The sequence below is a fragment of the Monodelphis domestica genome, chromosome 4 (genome assembly GCF_027887165.1).
Source record: "Monodelphis domestica isolate mMonDom1 chromosome 4, mMonDom1.pri, whole genome shotgun sequence".
Taxonomy (NCBI): domain Eukaryota; kingdom Metazoa; phylum Chordata; class Mammalia; order Didelphimorphia; family Didelphidae; genus Monodelphis; species Monodelphis domestica.
Window position 1 is genome coordinate 73017001 of NC_077230.1, and position 24645 is coordinate 73041645.

Below are 24645 nucleotides of genomic sequence, written 5' to 3' on the forward strand. Positions count from 1 at the left end.
CCAAAAGTCATTTCCATGTGCATCAAAAAGTAAAATAAAACACATTATAATTTAAAACAAATCTAAGGAGTTCTGAACATGGAGACTGGGGACTTTTTTGATTAATATTTTAATAACTGTATTTCAATATAATTGACTTTCTTCATACTCCTGTGCGTTTTATTGTATGCATTTAAACACATTTATTTAAGAAGTGGCCTGTAGGTTTCACCAGGCTGCCACAGGGGCCCAAGATAAAAAAAAAAGGTTAAGAACTCTTTCTTTAAACACTCTGTTACAAGAATAGTGAGATAATAACGATAATGGCAGCTTAATTTTTAAAAATTGCATTGAATTTTTGGAAACAGTCTAGTTTCCAAGGAGGGTGAAAGTTTTGTGATGAAACCTGGAATGGAGACCAAATGCCAGTGGCAGTGGATCTCCCCTATTCTTCTGCAATGGTGGACAATGGAGGAAAGTAGTTCGGTTCTTTATACCAGATGGTCAGTAGATACAAAAGGCTCTCTAGAGATTTACATATTTCTCTTTATCCACCCCCCCCCTTCCCCTTTCTCCCCTTCTTCCCCAGTCCCAGATCCATTGTCCTTTGGACCACAGCCTGCCTCTCATTCTCATCCCTTCTCCCAAGGGGAGGGGAAAGAATTGTGCTGGAGGAGAAACAAGCAATGTAGGCTTGACTGACTGGCAGAAGTGGGCTGGCCCCTTGAAGAGCTCTTAGCAACGCCCCTGGTTTCACCCTCCTCATACAGAGAAAATCAAATCAGTACATCCTTCTCCAGATCACCATGCAGCATCAGCAACGCAGCATCAAGCCAGTCTCCTGCTCTCCCTGTTAATTACCATCTCCTTTAGATCCCATGTTTTCAGGCTTCCCAAAGAGCAACTGAACAGGGGGGGAAACAATCACCATCCAATTTCCCCTATTGGTTGGCTTCTGTTCTCCAGAGCTTCCATGTACAGTATTCTCTCTCTCTCTCTCTCTCTCTCTCTCTCTCTCTCTCTCTCTCTCTCTCTCTCTCTCTCTCTCTCTCTCTCTCTCTCTCCCCCCCCCCCCTTCCCCTCTCCTAACCCCCCCACCCCCACCCCGGGGGCTGTTCAGGGATCCTGCTTCCCTTTTTGGACTTAATGAGGATTGACTCTAAAGCTCCATCCGAATATTGTTGCATTTCCTTTGCTGGATCCAGGAGAAGCCCTGCTCACGATCTCGATTTAAAGTGCACCCTTTCCCCCTTTCTCCCCTCCCCCTTAGCTTCCCTCCCCCGTTTCGTTTCTACGCGCTTCTGCTGTCACTGGTCCCTGCAGCTGCTGCTGAGACTCCTTACATTCTCTTCCTGGCCCTTTAAACCAAAGCCACCGCTGCATTTGGTCTGGGATCTTGGAGAGGAGGCTGCTGCTATTGTTTGAATGACGGCTGTGTTATCTCTTCTCTTCCAGAGATGGCTAACAGGGGACCAAGCTATGGTTTAAGCCGGGAGGTACAGGAGAAGATCGAACAGAAGTATGATCAGGAGTTGGAGAATAGACTAGTGGACTGGATTATTCTGCAATGTGGAGAGGACATAGAACATCCATCCCCTGGCCGGACCAATTTTCAGAACTGGTTAATGGACGGGACGGTAAACATTGATTGATCTTTTGTTTCTGATGGCCGCCTTAAGTCAGTGGGCTAGGAAAGCATCTCCTCGCTCTCCTCTATAGACAGGCTGCTAGTTTGTGTTGTTAGGCTATGGTTGGCATTGGGGGATGAACAATCTCTGGAGCTCTCCATGGTCCACACTCACCCACCTGAGCAATCCCCCTTTCTAGCTAGGTATTGGATTGCCATGCTTCCTGGGTATTTCTGATAGCTTTGGAGGAAATTTCAGGCAATTCAAAGGAACTCAGCCCCTCTTCAGAGACAATAGTTCTTTTTCACGCTCCCATTTTTTTAACCCACCAGCCATCTATGGTTCAATAACTTATTTCAGAATCGATTTTTCCTTTTTTGCTTGTCCCCCCTCCGCCTTTAAGGTGAATGGATTCAGTTACCGGACCTTGGACTGTGGTGGTCCTATTGTTTTGTTCAAGAGGCTCAGGGCTGCAGCTAGTGGGAAACCCAAGGAGATCATCATTTCATGACTGCTTTCCCAACCAGATGCTTGTGGGGAGATGGAGTCCTGCCTACATGAGCCTGTGACTCAAGCAATTCTCTGAGCCCTGCCCTTAGCTTGTTACATAATATTTAGCTTATTCTTTACCTCATATGTTTGGATTTTTATAGTATTGTTATAGAGGGGTGTTGGGCGGGATTTTCTAATTCAGTTCTTTGTCAGAGCAATGCCATTTGCTTAGTTGATCACCAAGCTTGATTTCAGTCTGTCTGTCTGTCTGGCTAGAGAAGAATTAATTAATTAGTTAATTAATTAACATGCTGTTGAAATAACCTCCCTCCAGCACCTATGCCCAGTAATTTGCTCATCAGCACTGTCTTTTGAAGTTTGGGCCCTGGTTTCCCCAGTTGTACACGGGTTTCCTGGTTCAGAGAGGGTAGGTAGCTTGTTTGTGACTGCACAGCAAATCATTTGCAGCATTGGGAATAGGACTTGGATCATTTCATTTTCTGGTATAAACTGCCACGCCTTTCTGTGTCCCTCCGATGTTGCTCACAGTGCAAGTTGCTTGCTTTCTCTTTTAGTGACCTGTAACTAATAATATTAGACAGACTCTCCACCCCCTCTTTCCTTTTTCAGGTGCTGTGCAAGTTGATAAATAGTTTACACCCAACAGGACAAGAGCCAATCCCAAAGATCTCAGAGTCAAAAATGGCTTTCAAGCAGATGGAGCAAATCTCTCAGTTTTTAAAGGCTGCTGAAATCTATGGAGTCAGAACCACAGATATTTTTCAGACTGTGGATCTATGGGAAGGTAAACAACTGAAGGGCATGTGGGCAAACAACTTATTTATATATTAAGAAATTTCCTTTTCTTCTGCCCTTCCCTCCCTTCCTTCTTCCCTTTTTCCTTTCTTTCCTTCTTTCTCTTCTTCCCTTCTTTTTTCTCTCCTTCCTTCCTTCCTTCCTTCTTTCCTTCCTTCCTTCCTTCCTTCCTTCCTTCCTTCCTTCCTTCCTTCCTTCCTTCCTTCCTTCCTTCCTTCCTTCCTTCCTTCCTTCCTTCCTTCCTTCCTTCCTTCCTTCCTTCCTTCCTTCTTTCCTTCCTTCCTTCCTTCCTTCCTTCCTTTTCCCTCTTCTTTGTCCCTACTTCCTTCTATTTCTCCCCTCTCTCTCTCCCTGTCTATCTTTTTTTTTGTTTACCATTTCTCACTTTGATTCTCTCTTTCATCTAGAAACATCTTGTAGTGCCATTAACTCATTTGCCTGTCAGTTTTCTGTTATCCTAATGCTCTGTCAGTGGTGTGCTATATCCATTTTGTGGAAGAGCTATCAAATTAAGGATATCTTGGAGTCTTTGCAATTTGACATATAGCCAGAAGACATTATTTGGAAGAAAAGTATACATAGAATATATTTTATTTCTTTTGCCTCACCCATCCAAACACTAGTTAAGAGAAAAGTGGTATAGGGATGAGAATATGCCTTCCATTCCTTAATAGGGTTAATGAAAGAACGATTCTTTTACCTTTGTCACTAAATTCAGGAAGTGAATGAAAACCCTAACTTGTAGTTAACGTTTACCCAGGGGTTCACTATACCCCCCCCCATGTACATATCTGTTCTTGTTTACTGTGGTTCCAATAAAGCCTGCTCGAATCACTAAGAGACAGACGGTGGCTACTGAATCAACCGTTATTTCATCTGTTTATTGTTATTGGCTGTCTCAAAAGGCCCATTGGAGCAAATCAATGACACAGTGATCCGAGTGGGCTGTCATCACATGGGGCTCACTGGTGATAGCAGTATCTTCTCTCTATTAGAGATAATAGTATTTTAAAGTGCATTAAGTGTTCCAGTCTACCAGCTAATGGCACCTTAGATTGAGCTAGTATTAGTACCTACCTGCTAAGGAAAGCAGTGTATGAAAAATGATTTGTACCATTAATCTTAGAAGTGCCTCTATGAAAAATAGACAGAGGCAGCATTGTTACCTTCCTAAAAAAAGAAAAAAAATAGTCTGCTGTGATTCAGAGTATGACAGAATCATTACAGAAATGAAGAGTTCCATATGATTATAGTTTTAAAACTAGAAGGGACACAGAGACTATCAACTCCAACCTCCTCATTTTGCCAAATAGTAAAGTGAGTTCCAGAGATAGTAAGGGACTTGTCTAAGAAGATTAGACAGGAAACAAATGAGAACATTAGGATTTTATCTCAGAACCCCTAATCCCAAAAGGGGTACTTCTTCCACTATATCACAGTGGAAAGGAAGGGAACTTTGAAGCTACTGAGGACAATTTCTACCCAATATTTATGCATTTCTTACCAAAATCTCTTACCATACAGATGATAGGATCATAGATTAAGAGATGGAGGAAACTTAAAGACCATCTAGTCTAACCCTCTAATTTTATGATAAGAAAACTGAGGATCAGGAATATTAAGGGACTTTCCCAAGAAGTCACAGGTAGTACATAAGAGGTAAGAATTGAACCCAAGTCTTTTGACTCTAGAAGCAGTGCTCATTCTAGCCCCCATCACAGCAGATAGAAGTCCCATGATGGTATCTTACTCTGGTCAATTCTAATTGATTTTTCGCTAAAGATCTTTCAAAGGGGTGCTACCCAGTGTTCTAGAAGCCTTCCTAGAGGTCTTTGCAATTCTGGGAGGTCCTGCATTCCAATTTGGCCACAGACACTTTCTAGCTGTGTGACTTTGGGCAAGTCACTTAATCCCAATTGCCTAGCCCTTATTACTCTTCTGCCTTGGAACCAATACACATTATTGATTCTAAGGTAGAAGCGAAGGGTTAAAAAATGAAGGGACTGGATTAGGTGATCTTTGTAGCCCCTTTTATCTTTAAAATCTATATTTTGGTGGGGATTAATTAATCATGTCCAATATTTCATGACCCCATCAAAGGTTTAGTTGGCAAAATCCTAGAGTAGTTTGCCATTTCCTTCTCCATCTTATTTTACTGATGAGGAAACTGAGGCAAACAATGTTAAATGACTTGTTCAGGATCAGACAAATAGTAAATGTCTGAGGTCAGTTTTGAACTCAGGTTCTCCTAACTCCAGGGCTAGCACTTTATCCACTGAACCAAAATGTTCTAATGGTGGCTTTTTAGTCCTGGGTAAGGATGATTGAAGCTCAGAAGGCTAACGGATGTCATCCCCTGGAGCTCAAGCCAGGGCTGTTGATTATGCCATTGGCAGGAAGAAGGAAAAGCTCTGGAGTGACGAGAGGGCAATCTGGGGGTTGGAGTGGGGAGGGGACCGGATGGAGGCTCAGGTGAAATGCCCAGAGAGCAAAGAGTAAAGGGAGGGAGATGACTCAGAGCAAGCAGAGCGGTGACTGAGGCAGCAGCCAGGAAGCAGGAGCAGGAGCTGAGCCAGGCATCATGAGGAGGCATCTGCTTAGAGGAGCAGCTGAGCAGGTGTAGGAGAGGCACTGAGGTGGAAATGCTCTCGGATTAGAGAGATGACGGCAGGCCAGGATTAGGAGGGAGGGTCAGTGCGGGTGCGAGTGTGTACATCAATAACACGAGGCTATGAGTTATCCCTCTCAGTCTTCTGCTCACAAATCTCCCTCTTCACTTCAGTCTCTCCTGTGGTTTTAATGCCAACCTCAGCATTGCAGGCTATTTAAATCCCCAGATGCCCATACTATTAGGTATCTCCTTCCATCCTTTTTCTTCCCTGCAGAGCCTCTGGTTCTGATTCAATCCAAACTGCCCTGCCTCATGCCAATGTAATGAGATGACCATGGATTTAGAACTTAAAGGTCCTCTGGTCCAACCTCCTCATTTTACAGATGACAAAACTGAAGCATAGGGAAGTTAAGTGACTTCCCCAAGGTCATACAGATAGAAAGTATCAGAGATGGAATTTGAACTCACATCATTGGAGCAGCTAGGTGATACAGTCAATAGCACACTGGAACTAGATTTAGGAAGATCTGAGTTCAAATCTGGTCTCAGACACTATGTGATCCTGGACTAGTCACTTAAACTACCTTTTCCTCATCTGTAAAATCGAACATACTGGAGAAGAAAAAGTCAAACATTGCATTATTTTTGACAAGAAAACTCCATGGACAAATTTATGGGGTCACAAAGAATCAGAAACAACTGAACAACTACAACCTCTGACCCCCAGTTCTTCACTCTTTCCACTGTATCTTTCCTCCATTTCTCATTTACATTTGTCTTTTCTGCTGCTCTTCACCTTCCTCTGAAAAAGGAGCCACAGCATACCTTCAGACATCTACTAGCCCCAGGCCATGTGTTAACAGAAACTCAGAAGGAAAGACTGGCCAGATGTACCCTCATTTTGAGATTTCAATTATTCAAGCAGGCTGGGATTCCAGATGCATTCAGGATTCAATGATCTGAAATGATAATAATAGCATTTTTATAATGTCTAATATTATCTCATATGATGCCCATTTTACGGATGAAGAAACTGAGGTAAAAGAAGATTTGGAATTTGGTTTTGGCTCCAACACCTCCTAGAAGAGTGACTTTTAAATCAGCTTCCTTAAATCTCGGTTTCTGTATCTATAAAATGGAGGCAAGATGTGTTTTCACAAAGTTATTTCATATTGTAAGGAAAATGCTTCATAAAGTTCAAAGTTCTATGTAAATTATGAGATTATATTATTGTAGCATTATCATTTCAGTTACATTTGCAATGAATCTGGAAGCAAACAGAAAGGACCCATAGTTTCTAAAAGGTCCCAGTACTCTCTGAATAGTGCAGTCTATAATAACCTAAGATGCTAAATTGTAAAATTTAGATCAACTGAAACGTTCAATTCAATATTGGGTTTTTTCCAGTGTTAGGGAGACAGAAACTTGGAACAGTGTGGACACATGATGGATCATGGTATCTATATTATTATTTTAAAAATGTTTTTATTGCTATATTTTTATATCACCTTCATTTCCAAATAGATTTCATCCTCTTCTCTCCCTAGCAAGCCATCCTTTATAACATATATAAATATATATATATATATATATATATATATATATATATACACAAAAGAAAAATAAGAGAAAAAACAAAGCAGTTGTAGAAAACTTACCAATATGTCAACTGAGTTTGATGGTATATGCAATCATCCTCTTTCACAGAAGACCACTCCCTCCATCTCTACAAAGATGGGATAGAGGTGCATTTTCTTTGTTTTCTTTTGGGTCACAATCTTGTCCATTGTAATGAGTAATTATGCCACATTTAGTTGTTTGTTTGTTTGTTTGTTTTTTTGCTGTTCTCTCTCTCTCTCTTTCTCTTTCTCTCTCTCTCTCTCTCTCTCTCTCTCTCTATATATATATATATATATATATATATATATATAATTTTCATTTTTTCCTGGTTTGCCTACTTTACTTTGCCATCTGTTATATAATTCTTCCCATCCTCTTCTATTATTTTACACATTCATCCTTTCCTGTAAGGCAATGATATTCCATTGAATTTCTGAACCATAATTATGGTTTTTTTTAAGGAATATTGTTAAATCTCTTCCTTGTGGCAGTAGCAGGTGCATGCTAAATGAACTAGCTAGTTAGTTGTTCAAAATCCTCATGTGGATAAGACAAAGGATTGTATCAAATCATAGACTTAAATTCTAGCTTCTGAGAGAGCTAAGGTTAGATCATATATGCATTTTCTTTGAACAACAGTATTCTGAATCACAGGAGTATAGATTTAGAGCTGGAAAGGATCTCAGAGGTCATCTAGTACAAATACATTATTTTGTAGATGAGGAAACATCTCTAAAAAAAAGTCACCCAGCCACTAAGAACCAGAGCTGGTATCTGAATCCAAGTCTTCTAAATCCAAACCCATTACTCTTTTCACTGAATCATGCTACTTATCTATTTTCAAGGGCAGGGGTCTAAGCCAGTGCTTGCTGATCCTCATGATCTTGAAGACAATCACTTGTTTGACCAAGGTGTATGCTATGAAATAGGTTTCCTTGACTAGTAATCCAGTTTGTCTGGATGTGTAATGAATATTCAGTTGAGGACTTTGTATTTTATCTTAGAGACAATAAAGAGAATAGGGAGTATTTGAGCAAGGGAATAAAATAGTTACACTTATGTCTCAAAGATTGTTTTTGTGGAGAATGGATTGGAAAAGGAAGGCCAATTGATGTAGGTAATGGATTGAAGAGAGGCCAACAGGGATTCTATTTGTAATAATTGAGGTTAGAGGTGATGAGAACCTAAACTAAGGAGAGAGAGATATAAGGAGGTTGAAATAAGATCAGAAAAATAGGTTGCAGCCAGATTTTGACAGATGGGGAGTACAAATGCTCAACTGTCAAGTTTATGTTTTATCCTGAAGCGATATGCTGAAAACTCCCCTCCCTAACTCCCATCTAGTATGTCCTGCCATACCATAACTCTCAGGGTGAGAGGGCAGCTCTCTCTTTTTTGTCCCCTTGTCTCCCCTCTTCCTTCCCCCATCTGTGGACCATTATCTCTCTTTTCTTTTTTGCTTGACAAATTGCTGTAACCCTATCCTTATCCCATTCCAAGCTGATGGGGAATAAATGGTCCCCTAGATACTCTGTAGTCTGTTTCTAACCCCCCTGATGCTTGCAACATCTGGTCCTCTCTCCATTGTACAGCTGTGCCTGGGGCTTCCCCAAGGTGGTGATGGTGGTGGCTGTGGCTCTGTTTAGAGTGGGGAAGCCATTCCTTCTTCTTGTTTGGACAAAAGTTACAGTAGAGATAGTGGGCCACCTTCATGGTTTTCATAGAGTCAGTCCTGATTCTATTTGATGAACTTCAGTCTTATTTACAAGGGTTAGTGTAAAGGTAGAAGACAAGCTGACTCAGCTCACACGATCCCTTCTGCAGGAGGTCTTTTCTGGCCCTTTCAGCTGCTAACACTTTCCCCTTTCAGATTACCTTCCATCTACCCTCTCTGTTTCTTCCATACCCATAGCTCCTACATATTCCTCCATTGGAATATGAGTACCTCAAGGACAGCCATTGTCTTCTACTCTTCTTTGCATCCCCAGAACTGAGCACAGTGCCTGTCACACAGTATATGCTTAATAAATGTTTGTTGATTGACTATATTGGTGAAAATTCTGGTACAGATTAAGAAAGGAATTTATTGGCATTTATAACATGGTTAAAACAGTATGGGCTAATTATACAAAATAACCCAATGAATTAGATTAGTGTGGTGGTTGTTGTTCAGTTGTTTTCAGTTGTGTCTGACTGTCCATGACTTCTTTTGGGGGTTTTTTGCCTAAGACACTGGAGTGGTTTACTATTTCCTTCTTGGTTCATTTTATAGATGAGAAAACTGAGGCAATCAGGATTAATTGAGTTGTCCAAGGTCACACAGCTAATAAGAGTCTGAGTCTGGGTTTGAATTCAGGTCTTCTTGACTCCAGTCTGGTATTCTATGCATTGTGCCATGTTAGCTGCCTTTATGTAATTGTTTGGTTATCCTACTTGAAGTCAGAGCATGGAGTAAGGAATTTTTTAAAAAAGGAAAGAAAGAGGGCAACTGGGTTGCTCAGTAGATAGAGAGCCAGGCCTAGAGCTAGGAGTTCCTGGGTTCAAAACTGGCCTCAGATACTTCCTTACTGCGTGACCCTGGGCAAGTCACTTAATCCCGATTGCCTAGTCCTTACCATCCTTCAACCTTAGAATCTTAGGACTAAGTACTTAGTACTAAACTTAGTTTAGTACTGCTAAGATGGAAGGTAAAGGTTTTTTTTTTTTTTAAGGAAATAAAGGAATTATAGCTTCAGCCTCCTTCCCTTCCCTCTCTCTCACCCCCATAGACACAAGCTGGCACCTTAGCAGAGAGAATGAAGAGGGACAAAGGAAGGCAGGGTCCCTCATAACTGCTTTGAAGGAGAGAAGAACTGAAGTGTACCCAACTGCCATTCCTTGCTTCCTAACCCCCAAATCCCTATAAGAGTAGAAGTGTAGAGAGGCTGGGCAATTCAGTGGACATCGTGCAGCAAGTGGGTGATAGCATGAGGATTCCAGCTTGAAGTTTAGACTGCTCCTCAGCCCATGCACCCAACTACACCAGGGCCGTGATTCAATCTGGGAAATACAAGTATTTCTGGAGTTACTTCTTTTGGGTAAATGTAATAATAGCTAATAGAACCTCAAGGCTTCTAAAACACATATATTATCTCATTTGATCCTTACAGCAACTCTTTGAGACAGGTACTATTATCATTTCTATTTTCTTGATGAAGAAACTGAGGCTGAAAGACATCAAATGACTTTCCCAAAGCCTTAAGGTTCTAAGTATGCGTGGGACAGGATTAGAATTCAGTTCTACCTGACTCGAGGTCTGGTACTCTGTCCAATCTGCCAGGATTTGTCTGATATTAACTCTAGGGAGTAACCCTGGATTTGATACAGAGGTCTCTCCACTTCAAGGAAGCTCAGAGCTTGTCTGGTCTTAGGGATGAAGCCTTGAGACATCTCTGAGTTCCCTGTCACCCTTCAACCCCCAAACCTGATCTTAGTTCCTAAAATAACCCTGAGTCCTTAGTGAAGGGAGGGTAGCACAGGAGGTCTCAACCTAGGATACTCAAGCCCCCAGGGGGTTTGGAAAGGTATGGAAAATAATTGGCTAATAACTAATCTTATTGAAATTAATTTATGATATTTCTTTTTTTGTATTGTTTCTGAGGCAGAAGAGTGGTAAGTGCTAGGCAATAGGGGCTAAGTGACTTGCCTAGGATTATACATCTAAGAAGTGTAAAGGCAAGATTTGAACCCAGAACCTCTATCTCTAGCCTTGGACTCTCAGCCTACTGAGCCACTTAACTGCCCCCTCTTCATTATGTTTTTTTATATGCATATTACGTGGTTAACTCCAGAATATTTCCTTTCATAATGAATAGGAATTCCAAGAAGTTTTACTTAAAAGTCAAGGTTTGTGGGGCATCTAAGGGGCTCAGTGAATTAAGATCCCAAGCCTACATATGGAAGTCCTGGGTTTAAATCTAGCTTCAGACATTTCCTAGCTATGTGACCCTGGGAAAATCACTTAACCCCCATTGCCTAGCCTTTATTGCTCTTCTGCCTTGAAACCAAAACACCATATTGATTCTAAGTTGGAAGGTAAGGGTTAAAAAAAGAAAAAGAAAGAAATAGCCCTGGAGTCCCTGGTATACAGAGGGAAAAACAGTGGTTTCTAACCTGGGGTACTCAAACTCCCAGGGGCTATAAGTAAAGTTAATTACTAATCTTATTGAAATCAATTAATTCATTATATTTCTTACATGCATGTGTGTGGTGTAGATCTTAAAAATTAATATCCAATACTCCAAGTATTATATTAAATAAGATTTATTAATATTTAACTTGAAGCAAAAGGAAACTAAAATCTAGAGAAACAGGGAGAGCTCACCCAGCCTTGCATGTGGAGAAAGAGAGGGAGGAGTTACAAAAAATTATATACAACAATGCAAGAACACACGTAAACAGAAAAGGAAAAGGAATTTTGGGACGAGGAGAGAATTCTGGGAGATGGAGTCCAACTTTTCTAATTATACATTGGTAAACTCTAGACTATTTCCTTTCATAAAGAATAGGAAGTTCAAGAAGCTTTACTGGAAAGTCAAGGGTTGAGGGGACTGAAAAAAATTTGAGAAATCCTGAAACAGGGGATGGTGTGGGGAGGTGGATGGACATTCCTGTATGCTGATGGTTCTGGAACATAAGGGCAGGCAATAAGCTGAAGCAATTCTTTGCCATGGGTGGAAAGGGAGAAGCTAAATGGGTGGAATTCCTAGAAGAGTTGCCAATGTGACTCAAATATCTGCAAAGATGCTTCTGTCTCTCCTTCATTTTTTCCTTGCCACCCTCACTAGATCTGTGAAAAAATGGTTTAAGCTAGAATTTGGATGGTAGGGAGGCTTAAATGTGCTCCTAAGTTTATCCCCAGGCTGCTGGGGGAGGAAAGAGGTATTGCCACATGGTCCATTCTTAGCTCCACGGGCAGCTGAGCTGTGTTTCCATGGAGGAGGAAACCTTTCCATTTGGGAAGTATTCTAGGGATCTGCCTGGAAGACATTTCCCTGGTGACATTAAACATTGCAATTTAGCTAATCATTTTAAGCTTTCTGACCTGTGGAAAGACAGGGGGAGGCCTTCTGCCCTGTGCATCCATAACAATAGCTCACCTTTATATGGTAGCCCTGTCATGGCTTAGTAAATGCTTTCCTCTCAATACCTCTCCTCCCTTGAGATGAGTCATACAAGTGTTTATATCCTTTTTGTCAGGGGGCGAGAATGAATGCAGGATAGTGGGAAAAATGCTAAGACTGGCATCAGGAAGGAAGACCTGGGTTTAAATTCAGATCAACATTTACGGACTATTTGATCCTGCTCCAATCATCTAAATTCCTTATACATCGAGCAACGTATGTGCTAAAATCATAGGCAGGTTTAGAGCTATGCAATGAGGGAATCAAAGGTCTATCTCTCCCTTCATTTATGGATGAAGAAACTGAAAGTCATAAAGACTAATTGACTGACGTGAGGCATGCTGCAAAATAATTAATGGAATCGGATTTCGAACATACATCTTTTGATACCGAGTCCAGAATCTTTTTTTCCCCTTAGAAAGTTTTATTTATGGTTTTGGAGTTATTTTTAGTATCATTGTAATTTCCCAATAATCCCTCACCCACAATAGAATCTTTTTTTTTTTTTTAGTAACACAGAGAAACAAAAGGGAATCAGATGTACCCATCAGGTCCAACAAAGTATGAAACATTCTGCATCTGTAGTCTACCACCTCTTCATAGAGAGGAAGTATCTATCATCATCAGTCTTTTGGGTTCAAGATTTGTCATTGCATTAATGTAACTTCTGATGGTTTTTAGTATTGTTTTCCTTCACATTATTATAGCCTTTGAGTATATTGATTTCTTGGCCCTGTTTTTCGTTTTGTTTTGGCTCTGAATCCCATAATACAATGGCAATTGACTCTTCCCAAGTTTCTTTAATTTGCTCATTTTCATTGTTTTTAATGACACACACAAAAATCCCATTACATTTCAGCACCACAGTTTGTTCAGTCATTTCTAAACCGATGAACACTTATTTTGTTCTTCAGCTTTTTGTTAGCACAAAATTTGTTGCTATGAATATTTTGGTCCATTTTGGGATGTTTCTACCTTTGACTTCCTTGTTGTAAGTGCCCAGTGTTTGAGACAAAGAACCAGCACATTTTAGTCACTTTTCTATTATATTCCAAATAGTTTTCCAGGATAGTTGGATCTATTCATAGTGTACTAGTATGTTTAATTTCTCAGAACCTCTCCAATGTTACTTATCCTTTTTTAACATTTTTATTTAGAACATTTTTTCATGGTTACATGATTCATGATCCTCCCCCCCCACACTTTCTCCTCCCCCTTCCCAAAACAACTCCACTGGGTTATACATGCATCATTGTTCAAAATCTATTTCTATGTTATTCATATTTACAGTAGTGATCTTTTAAAGTCCAAACCCCAATTACATCCCTATAATACTATGTGATAGATAACATTTTTCTAATGCATTTCTGGTTCCACAGTACTATCTCTGGATGTGGATAGCATTCTTTCTCCTAAGTTCCTCTGCATTGTCCTGGGTCATCACATTGCTACTGGTAGAAAATTCCATTATATTCGATTGTACCACAGTGTATTAGTCTCTGTGTACAACATTCTCCTGGTTCTGCTCCTTTCACTCTGCATCACTTCCTGGAGGTCATTCCAGTTCCCATGGAATTCCTCCACTTTATTATTCCTCTGAGCACAATAGTATTCCATCACCAACATAAACCACAATTTGTTCAGCCATTCTCCAATTGAAGGGCATCCCCTCATTTTCCAATTTTTGCCACAAAAAGCATGGCTATGAATATTCTTGTACAAGTCTTTTCCCTTATTATCTCATTGGAGTAAAAACCCAGCAGGGCTATGGCTGGGTCAAAGGGCAGATAGTCTTTTAGTGCCTTTTAGGCATAGTTCCAAATTGCCCTCCAGAATGGTTGGACCAATTTACAACTCTACCAGCAGTATATTAGTGTCCCAATTTTAGCCCATCTTCTCCAACATTTATCACTTTCCTTTGCTGTCATATTGGCCAATCTGCTTACTTAACCTTTTTTTTTTTTTACAAATCATCTTTGACAATTTGATTCAAAGGACTGGTATGTGGAGGAGGGATTGGATTGAATCCATCTGACTTCAGAGAGCCAGAACCAAGAACAATGGATATATGTTTCAAAATGACAAATTTAGGTTCAGAGTAAAGAAATTTTCCTAATAATTGGAGCTGTCCCTAGATAAAATGGGCTATTTTTTTTTTTAAATGGCACATTCTCCCACCTTGGAGATCTTCAGGCTAAAACTGGAGGAGTATTTATTTGTCAATATATTGTGGTTGGGATTCCTTTCCATGTATCAGTTGGACAAGATGGTTACCAAGGTCCCTTCCCATAGAAACCACAGAATTGTTTTCATTTGCATATCTCTCAATATTGGAGCATTTTTACATGATTGTTAATAGTTTATATTTTTCTTTTGAAAATTGTAGACTCACATCCAGTGTCTATTAATCTATTGAGGAATGGCCCTTTGTCTTATTCATTTGTGCCTATACCCCATATAGCTTGGTTATCAGACTTTTATCAGGGCTGGAAATATTTTCCCCACTAGTTTTTTATTGTTGTTTTATCTAGCCTTCTTCATGGTAAATTATTCTGCTATTCTTCTTCCTCCTTTTTTCCATATAATTTGGTAACCTTAGAGGGAAATATGACTGTGTTCTGGACAGGTCCTCTGTTGTTTTTCTACTTTTTAGTATTTCCTCAAAAAACTCAGTGAGGCAAACACAATAACTTAGAACATTCTGAGGAGAACCATATTTCATCCCTCTCTCCCTTCTGCCCTTTCTTCAGTTTTTTTTTTTTCCTGTACTCTGATCCACACCTTTAGGGATGATTCCAAGGTTATTTCAGGGAAACATTGTAACATGGTGGATAGGGAGACAGCCTTGAAGCCAGGAAGAACTTGGTTAAAGTATGCCTTTTCACACATAAATTCTGGACTGTCTAAGTCAAATCACTTTGTCTCTCAGTGTTGTAGACCATCAATATAAAATATTTTGGTCTTAGAACTTGTTTACATTCTGAAAAATTATTGAGGAGAGACCTAATTTTATTGTTTTGTCATTTTGGTTGTGTCTGACTCTTCATGACCCCAGTTAGAATTCTCTTTGTGAAGACACTGGAATAGTTTGCCATTTCCTTCTCCAGATCATTTGACAGATGAGGAGACTGAGGCAAACAGACTTAAATGACTTTCCCTGGACTGCACAGATAATAAGTGTCTAAAGTCAGATTTGAACTCAGGAAGATGAACCTTCCTGACTCCAAGTCTAGCAATCTGTCCACCGTGCTATCTTGCTGCCCTTGCCCCCAGGTATTTTTTATTTATATGGATTACATTTATTAGCATTTATCATATTAGAAATTAAAATCTCAGTATTATTGTGAAAATACATTTAATCTCAAGGAACCCCTGAAAGAGTCTTGGGGAACCTCTGAAGTCCTAGGACTACCCTTGGAGAACTGCTACTCTAGGCAACTTTCTAAGATTAGAAATTTCTAAGGAGGTGTCAACCTGTATTGGTAGAGAGTTTTCTCCCTCTGAGAGCTCCCTATCCCAGCAAAATCTCAGAAGTAGCCTCTCTCTCTGTCCATGTTTAAGAAAGAAGCAAAAATTGAGGGTTTTCTTCATGCTATCTTTATGTTGCTTTAGCAGTGCTCTTGCTTCCCTTTGGTAGTTACTGGAATATGAAAACAACCAGTCTTCCAAGAGTTAAGAGTATGAATCATGCATGATTCATCTAAAATAGAATAAGCACTTCTGAAATAAAACATTTTGAACTAAGGGTTTTTATCTGTAAGGATTGGTACTCAGTATGAAATGTGGGATTTGAATGTAGCAGGAGGCTTTGTAATCTGCCTTTGGTTTCATCTATTTCTGCTTTTTTTCTCTTTCTTTCTGCTGTTAATGTTACTTTGGTTATATAAACACATTTTAGAAGGTATGTCAGGACTGGGGGGAAAGTAATGATGAGATCAAGCTTGGTACAGTGAATAAGAGTCAGAAAGTTAGATGTGTGACCCTAAGCAGGTCCCTTAATCTTCTGTATCAGTTTCCTCATGTATAAAATGAGAACTTTGAATAGAAAAGCCTCGAAAGGGTCCCCAAGATCTAAATCTATGATCTTGTGATCCTGTGTTTTTTGTTAATATGTCTTTTAAAATACTGAAGTCAGGGATAGTCATCTTCTGCTGAAGCAAGAAGTGGAGGACAGCTCCCTACTTTGGCTGTGATGAGTTGGGTGAGCCAACTTTTTTGAAAGCTAAAATATACAATCAGACTGAATCAGTTGCCTTGGTTATGAAAAGGTCTAGTCCAATTAAAATAGAACTAATTTGGTATCACTTTAAGTAAGACAAGTTAGTAATTAAAGTTGTCTCCACATCTTTCATTAAGCCTGCTCAAGCCTACTTGGTTTCAGCATCATATGGTGAATCTCTGCCTCTGGTAGTATCATCCTTTCTTGTTTTAATTCTATTTGTCCCTTTATCAACAAATGTCGCACAACCAGTCAGATTCATTATCTTTGAGTATTCTCTTAGGAAATGTTCCTCTTATATTTCTATATAAATACAGGAAATATCTGTGATTGGGTCAGTAAGAAAACTCTCTCCAGCAATGAAGAGGGCATCCAGTTCTATAAGTTTGGGGCCATGTTTATATATGTATATATAAAATATGATATAATATTATAACATTAATGAATTATTCTAATATATTTACATATTTTGTACATATTTATGTACACATATATAATTTATATATTTATCTATTATCTATAATTTAATCTATTTGTATATGTATGCTTTATATGTAACATATCTATTTCAATCTATCTATATTTATCTTTAGATAAATATGAGACCATTTTACTTAATTTCTTTGGGACTTAGTTTCCTCTTCCATTAAATGGGGCAAAGAGGGTCAATGCCCTACCTCTAAGCACCTTCTAGCTCTCGTCCAGTAATCTTAGGAGAGTTCCCAAGGTACAATCAGAACAAGTGACTTGTCCAAAGTCACACAGGTATCAATAGCTGGTTTGAACCTAGGTCTTCCTAACTCCAAGCCTAGCAACTCTATTCACTGGTCAATATTGCCTTTTTATCTTTTGGATTTTCCTTTCTTTCTCTTATTGCCTCCACAGTCTTTTCTCTGGCTTCTATTTCTGTACTTTCTCAAGTTTCATCATCTCTTCACAGATCACTTTTCATTTTCGTAGACCACAAGCAGATGTTAATGTTACTGGGCTTTAGGATTCACTATTTGAAACAGAAGACTACCCATCTGTCTCAAAATGGTCTTCCTATATACACCTTGTCTATTCCACTATATTTCAAATTCCAAATTCCATTTGCCCCTTCCAATCTGTTTCCCCTTATAATTCTTTATTCTCCAATGACTGCACTATAGCAGCCAGACTTGGTAATTCTAGATATTAATAGGACATTTTAATACCTGCCTTTTAACTTTCAACACTACCACCAGCAGATTTGAGCCTTCCCTTTTATTTAACCTTTGTCCTCCCCATCTTTCCACTACAATTTTCATCTCTCTTTTGTGCAGCTCATTTTGCTATAAACATCACATGAGTTTCACCATACATCTCCTCCAGCACTGGGACCATCTGTCACTGGGGGAAACAAGGAGAGGAGTGGGAGTGAGGAGAACAGGCTATTGTCCCCCACCATGTCTTCTGTCCCTTAGAGGTCACTTAATTTCTCAAGTTACATCCCTCCTCCACCCCCATCACACAGACACTCACACACACACACACACACACACACACACACACACACACACACACACACACTGGATTTATATAAAAACACAAAAGTGTTTTCACTGGATCACGAAATAAATGCTCAGTTTCCTGTACATAGATGGGTAGACCTTTTAAAGTTTAAAACAAAATATGCCAATCCCTGAAGCCACCTGGGGTTTCTCTACACAATGTGAACTGAGCCAACTGCTTTACCTCCATTTCTTCTCTCCATTATCAGGCCTTGGACATTGGACAAGTGTTCTTCTTTAAAGGAGGACACACATCTTAGTGCAGTAAAAAGATTTCAATACTTGGATTTAGGAGACAGAGTTTAAGTCATGTCTGACATTTAATAGCTGATTTGTTATTCAGTTCTTACAGTTGTGCCTGACTCTGCATGACCCTATGTGAGGTTTTCTTGGAAAAGATATTGGAGTGATATCCCATTTCCTTCTCCAGCTCATTATACAGATGAGGAAACTGAGACAAATAGTGACTTGCCCATGGTCACATAGCTAGTAAGTTTCTAAGGTCAAATTTGAACTCCAAGCCCAACATTCTATCCATTGCGTCACCTAACTGCTCTGATACTTGTGTAACCATGGGCAAATCATTTCACTTCTCTATGTCCTAATTAATCTAAAAACAGTATATAAAGATATGTAATTAAGTTAGTTTTAATATTTTAGGTGTTTCTTCCTTATTTTCATTTTCTTTCTCCTTCTCTCTCTCTTCTCTCTCTCTCTCCTCTCTCTCTCTCCTTCTCTCTCTCTCTTTCCTTCTTCTCTCTCTTTCTCTCTTTCTCTCTTTCTTTCTCTCTCTCTCTCTCTCTTTCTTTCTTTCTTTCTTTCTTTCTCTCTTTCTTTCTTTCTTTCTCTCTTTCTCTCTTTCTCTCCCTCTCTCTTTCTTTCCCTCTCTCTCTCTCCTCTCTCTCTCTCTCTCTCTCTCTCTCTCTCTCTCTCTCTCTCTCTCTTTCTTTCTTTCTTTCTTTCTTTCTTTCTCTCTTTCTCTCTCTTTCTCTCTTTCTCTCTTTCTCTCTTTCTCTCTTTCTCTCTCTCTTTCTCTCTTTCTTTCTTTCTTTCTTTCTTTCTTTCTTTCTTTCTTTCTTTCTTTCTTTCGTTTCTTTCTTTCTTTCTTTCTTCTTTTCTTTCTTTCTTTCTTTCTTTCTTTCTTTCTTTCTTTCTTTCTTTCTTTCTTTCTTTCTTTCTTTCTTTCTTTCTTTCTTTCTTTCTTTCTTTCTTTCTTTCTTTCTTCTCTTTCTTTCTTCCTATCAATACTGTGTATTAATTCCAAGGCAAAAGAGCAGTAAGGGTTAGGCAATGGAGGTTAGTTAAGTTAGTTAACTTGCCCAGTGTTATACAGCTAGGAAGTATCTGAGGCTACATTTCAACCCAGGTCCTTCCAACTTCAGGATTGGCTCTTTATCCACTAAGCCACCTAACTGCTCTGGGTGTTCTTTCTAAAATTATTTTTTTTTTTGCTGAACATGTATTTATTTTCTCACCCTTGTACTTCCTCATCACTCTATTTGTAAAAGTAAAAGATAAAAAGACAGATATACATAATTAAGCAAAACAAATTCCCACACTGACCATATCCAAAAGTGTGGGTCTCATTCTATTTAGTTTACTTGCTTTCAGGAGATAAGTAGCATTCTCATTCCTCCTCTGGTATCATGGTTGGCCATTGCATGGATAGTTCTTAAATCTTTCTAGTTCCTTTTTTAACACTGTTGTAGTATAAACTGTTTTAGTTCTACACACTTTATATCAATTCATAGAACTCTTCCAAGATTTCTTTGAAATCATCCCTTTCCTATTCATCATTTCTTTCGATGAAATAGTACTCATATTATTCATTTATGATCACTTGTTCATTAAAAATTGTTTTTACTTGTAATTGGGGAAAAATAAAATATATTTTTAAAAATTATATGATTAGTTGTTCAACATTCCCCAAATAAAGGCCAACTTCTTAGTTTCCAGTTCTTTGCCACCATAATAAGAGCTGCTTGTTATTTTTACTATTAGTATTATTATTACATGGGTCTCGTCATATGGGCCCTTTTTCTCTTTCTTTGATCTCTTTGGAGATCTAGACCTAGCCAGAAGCTCTTATTACTATTAAATTGTCAGGTACAGGCACCTCATGCTTGCCACCAGATGGATAGACTCTTCCCCACCTTAGGCCAAATCATTTCCGTTCCTTGGGCCTCAGTTTTCTCATCTGTAAATGGCAGGTGTTGGCCTAAGTGATCTCTGAGGTCTATCCTACCTCTCAGTCTGTAATCTATGGTTTTAGAAACATGGCAAGGCAAAATGGAGCCCCTGTGCTCAGGGAAGGAAGCTGGATGTGTTTAGCCCTGCCACCTGCTAATTCTTTGAAATAGATGATCACATTATAACTGTGAACTGATTAGAATCAGTGACTGTAAACTCATTAGGATTTCTCACATCAGCGACTGAAATGTGCTACTTAACTCTGGCGGTTCTGTCCATCTTCTGAAACCTTTAACCTCAGAAATACGTTGTCAGAAATATCACTGTGACTTGGCAGGCACCCACTCATCTCCTTTCTCTCTCACTCTCCATTTCCTAAGCTGTTGCCAAGACCTGTTGATTTTATCTCTACAACATCTCTGGAATACCCTATTTCTTGTCTCTGACACGGTCATCACTCTAGACCTTCATCATCTCACCTAGACCAGTTCACAAAGCCAGCTGATTGGTCTGGCTGCCACAAGTGCTCTGTATTCCACTCCATTCTCTGCTCAGCTGTCAAAGTTGCTTTTCCCAAAGTATATATGTTTCCCTCACTCCCCTCCCAAATGGAGATGGCTCCCAGTCCCCCCCAGGATCAAACAAAAGTATACTGGCATTAAAAGTCCTTCATAACATGCCCCACCCTACACGCAAGTACCTTTCCCAATCCTTTTTATACCCTATAGACCTTCTATGCCTTCCCCACTTTGGCTGCCACTGACATCCTTGCTGTTCCTCAGTCATGACACTCCATCTCCCTACATTTCTGTTGCTTTTCCTCACGTATGGAATGTTCTCCCTCCTCGGTTCCACCTCCAGGCTTCCTTGGTTTCCTTCAAGTCCCAGCTAAAATTATCCCTGTTATAGGAAGCTTTTTTTGATCCCTTTTAATTATAGCACTTTCCTCTGCTATTTCCAATTTGTCTTATAACCAGCTTATTTGTACAGTGTGTTTGCATGTTGTCTTCTCCAGTAGACTGTGAGTTCCTTTAAAGCTGGGACTGTAATAACCTTTTCTTTTCTTTTTTTTTTTGCATCCTCACCACATAGCATATTGCCTAGCAAACAGTCAGTGCTCAACAATGTTTATTGATTGACTGATTTATAGTGTTTATAGGGTATTCCAAACATCTTAATTTATTTTTTAAATCCTTATCTTCTGTCTTAGGAATAATTAAAAAAAAGAAATGCTGCAAGGGCTAGGGAATTGGGGGTTAAATGACTTGCCTGGGGTCACATAGTTAAGAAATATCCAAGGCCAGATTTGAACCCTAGTCCTCCTGACTCCAGGGTCTGGTACTCTATCAACTGTACTACTTAGATATCCCATCTTAATTTAATTTTAAGCCCCAATCATTTAAAATAACACTTTTCAAACACTATGTATATTTGATATGATCTTGTTAGGACCATTTATAATGACTAGTCAATCTTTTTTTTTTCCTTCTAGAAACCCAACAAGAGCTCCAATCCTAGTATTTGTTTGTTCCTGTGAATTATATTTTAATTCAACACTTTTCTTGATGTATTTCTAGGGAAGGACATGGCTGCTGTGCAGAGAACCTTGATGGCACTAGGCAGCTTGGCAGTCACAAAGAATGATGGCTGCTACAGAGGAGATCCATCATGGTTTCACAGGTAAACAACAAACAAAAATCCCAAAGTCAATATACTTGGAGCCAATAGTGGTGTGCAGAGGGAAGCCTAGGAGGCTGGCAAGCACACAGGGAGCCCAGAATTACAGGATCACATAGTTGGAAAGAACCTTGCATTCATCTTGCCTAACATGACACCAAATAAAGGAATCAGGTGCGAGCTGGCCATTTGGGAGGATATATAGGATCATAGGATCATTGACTTGGAATTGAAGGGAATTTCTGTCATTTTATAGATGAGGAACCTGAAACCCCAAGCCATTTAGTAATTAAGAAGGGGAACTGAAATTTGAACCTAAGTCCTTTCATTCCAAATTCAATAATCTTTCCCCCACCTTTATTCTCATTTAGAACTTCAGGACACTCACCTCACATCTTTTGTATCCTCAGATGTCATCACAATCTTCCCCTAGCTTAAAATTAATAGGAAAAATCTAGAGATGGGAAGTTTTGGGTTCAAATCTGGCCTCAGACACTTTCTAGCTCTATGACTGTGGGCAATTCACTTAACCCCAATTGCCTAGCCCGTACTGCTCTTCTGCCTTGGAACTGATACCCACTATCTATTCTAAGACAAAAGGTAAGGGTTTTAAAAAAATTGATAGGTATGATATGGCATGTATAGTGTGTATTGAATACCAAAAAGTACTTTTATCATGACTCATGCTTGAGCTAATTTTTTAAACTGTCTATTTAATAAGGGAAACCATCAATTTGGTCTCTCTTTCCTCATCTCTAAAATGAGTGCATTAGACTAGCTGCTCTCTAAAGCCCTTCAAGCTTTATGAACAACCCATGATCTACACAGCCCAAGATCCCCATCTATTTAGTTAGGGCAAGCTCCTTTTCATTTCCCCCTAAGAACTGAGATTACTATGGGAAAAAAGTAATGAAAGTAGGTTTTGAGTTAGGAGGGCCCAAGAGTAGGAAATTCCTGAACTGTCTCTCTCAAGAGAGGAGGTTATTGCTTCAGGCTTCACTGCCTCCTTCCTCGAAATCAGGGCAAAACTCAAAAGGAGGGGAGGTAGAGAAGGTAGAGAGAAATGGTGGCAGCCATCTGGAGATCAACCAGGTAAATCATGACATCTGCCAATAGGTTCCGATTATACCTGCCGGAAAGCCACATTATAGCTTATCCAACAACATTATCTTGAGATGGTCAAAGTAATAGAAATAAGTTTTATATTGCTATGGAGGCGGGTCAGAATGACATTTCCCTTTCTTTCTTCTCTGTTCAGGAAAGCTCAGCAAAACCGAAGAGGGTTTTCTGAAGAGCAACTTCGCCAAGGACAGAATGTAATAGGCCTACAGATGGGCAGCAACAAAGGAGCATCTCAGTCGGGCATGACTGGGTATGGGGAGATGCCCAGGCAGATCATGTAAAACATTTGATTCCTCTTCCTCTGTAGAGAGGATGAAAGGTTCACGCATGATCTCTGCTGAAAAAAAAAAACAGATGTAGTTAGTCAACCTTCCAACCTGCTCCTCTTCTTCCTCAAAACCTCTCTCTCCTTGGTTTTTGCAAATGCTACATTTCTGCTGAGAATTCATATTTCAAATCGCTGCCACCCAGTGTTCATTACTGAACTATGCAAAGATGTCCCTGTCTCTCCTGGAAGCCCTTCCTTCCCCCAACCTTCCTCTCCAGTACTTTATTTATTTGGTTGTCTATTTATTTGCCAACAATTCCCCTATTGTTCTTAGGTACTCACCTAATTAAAAATAATAATAAATCTTGCATCTAGAAGTGGACATCTTCTTCCTTTTAACTTCTCCTGGGCCAGGGTTGATTTGTAAGATCATAGGAATTAACACTAGAAAGAACCATCAGAAATCATCCCCTCCTCTACTTGAGAAAGAGAGAGCAAGGGAGTTTTCTAAAGACAAGAATTCAAGGAACATTCTTATTAGGTGATTGCTATGGGTTAGGGGCATCTAGATGATGCAGTGGATAGACCATTGGGTTTGGAATCAGGAAGACTCCTCTTCCTGAGTTCAAATCCAACCATAGGCACTTACTAGCTAGATGACCCTGGGTAAGTCACTTAACCCTGTTTAGCTCAGTTTCTTCATCTATAAAATGAACTGGAGAAGGAAATGTCAATCCACTTCAATATCTTTCCCAAGAAAACCCCAAATAGGGTCACAAAGAGTTGGACATGACAATCATTCTCCCCCCCCCCCCCAAACCTTTACCTTCTGTTTAGAAGTAATACTATGTTAGGTTCTAAGGCAGAAGAGAGGTAAAGACTAAGCAATGAGGGTTAAGTGACTTTCCCAGGATCATATAGCTAGGAATTATCTGAGACTAAATTTGAACCCAAGACTTCATGTCTCCAAGTCTGACACTATTCACTGACCTACCTAGCTATCCCCTGCTTGTATCAATTCTAAGACAGAAGATAAGGATTTAAAGGGATAAAAAAAAAAGTTTAAGTAATTGTGTTACCACATGGAACATGACAAAGATAAAGAAGAGAACATGGGATCATAGATTCAGACCTGGAACAAACCTTTAGAGTCTAAACCTCTCATCATATAGGTGAAGAAAGTGAGGCACAGAAAACTTAAATGACTTGTCCAGGATCACACAGCTAGTGAATAAAAATTTGAACTCAGATCTTCTTGATTCCAGGTCAAGTGCTCTATCCATAGTGCCACCTAGCTGTCAAAACATTAGAAATTTGAGGGGAAAAAAA

At 39.5% G+C, this 24645-nt stretch overlaps 1 protein-coding gene across 3 annotated transcripts; it reads left to right on the forward strand.

Annotated features, from left to right (window-relative positions):
- Positions 1 to 688: 688 nt before the first annotated feature.
- On the forward strand, positions 689 to 23693 carry TAGLN3 (transgelin 3). Of its 3 annotated transcripts, none has more exons than XM_007493657.3 (5): positions 689 to 954; positions 1435 to 1616; positions 2730 to 2904; positions 21827 to 21929; positions 23185 to 23693. In XM_007493657.3, exons 2-5 carry the CDS (start codon positions 1437 to 1439, stop codon positions 23327 to 23329), a joined length of 603 nt encoding a protein of 200 aa, XP_007493719.2. In that variant the 5' UTR covers positions 689 to 954; positions 1435 to 1436; the 3' UTR covers positions 23330 to 23693. The 3 variants fall into 3 exon arrangements, with proteins under 3 accessions (XP_007493719.2, XP_007493720.2, XP_001362534.2); XM_007493658.3 differs by lacking the exon at positions 689 to 954 and adding an exon at positions 964 to 1214; XM_001362497.5 differs by lacking the exon at positions 689 to 954 and having other exon boundaries at positions 965 to 1616.
- Positions 23694 to 24645: the final 952 nt, after the last annotated feature.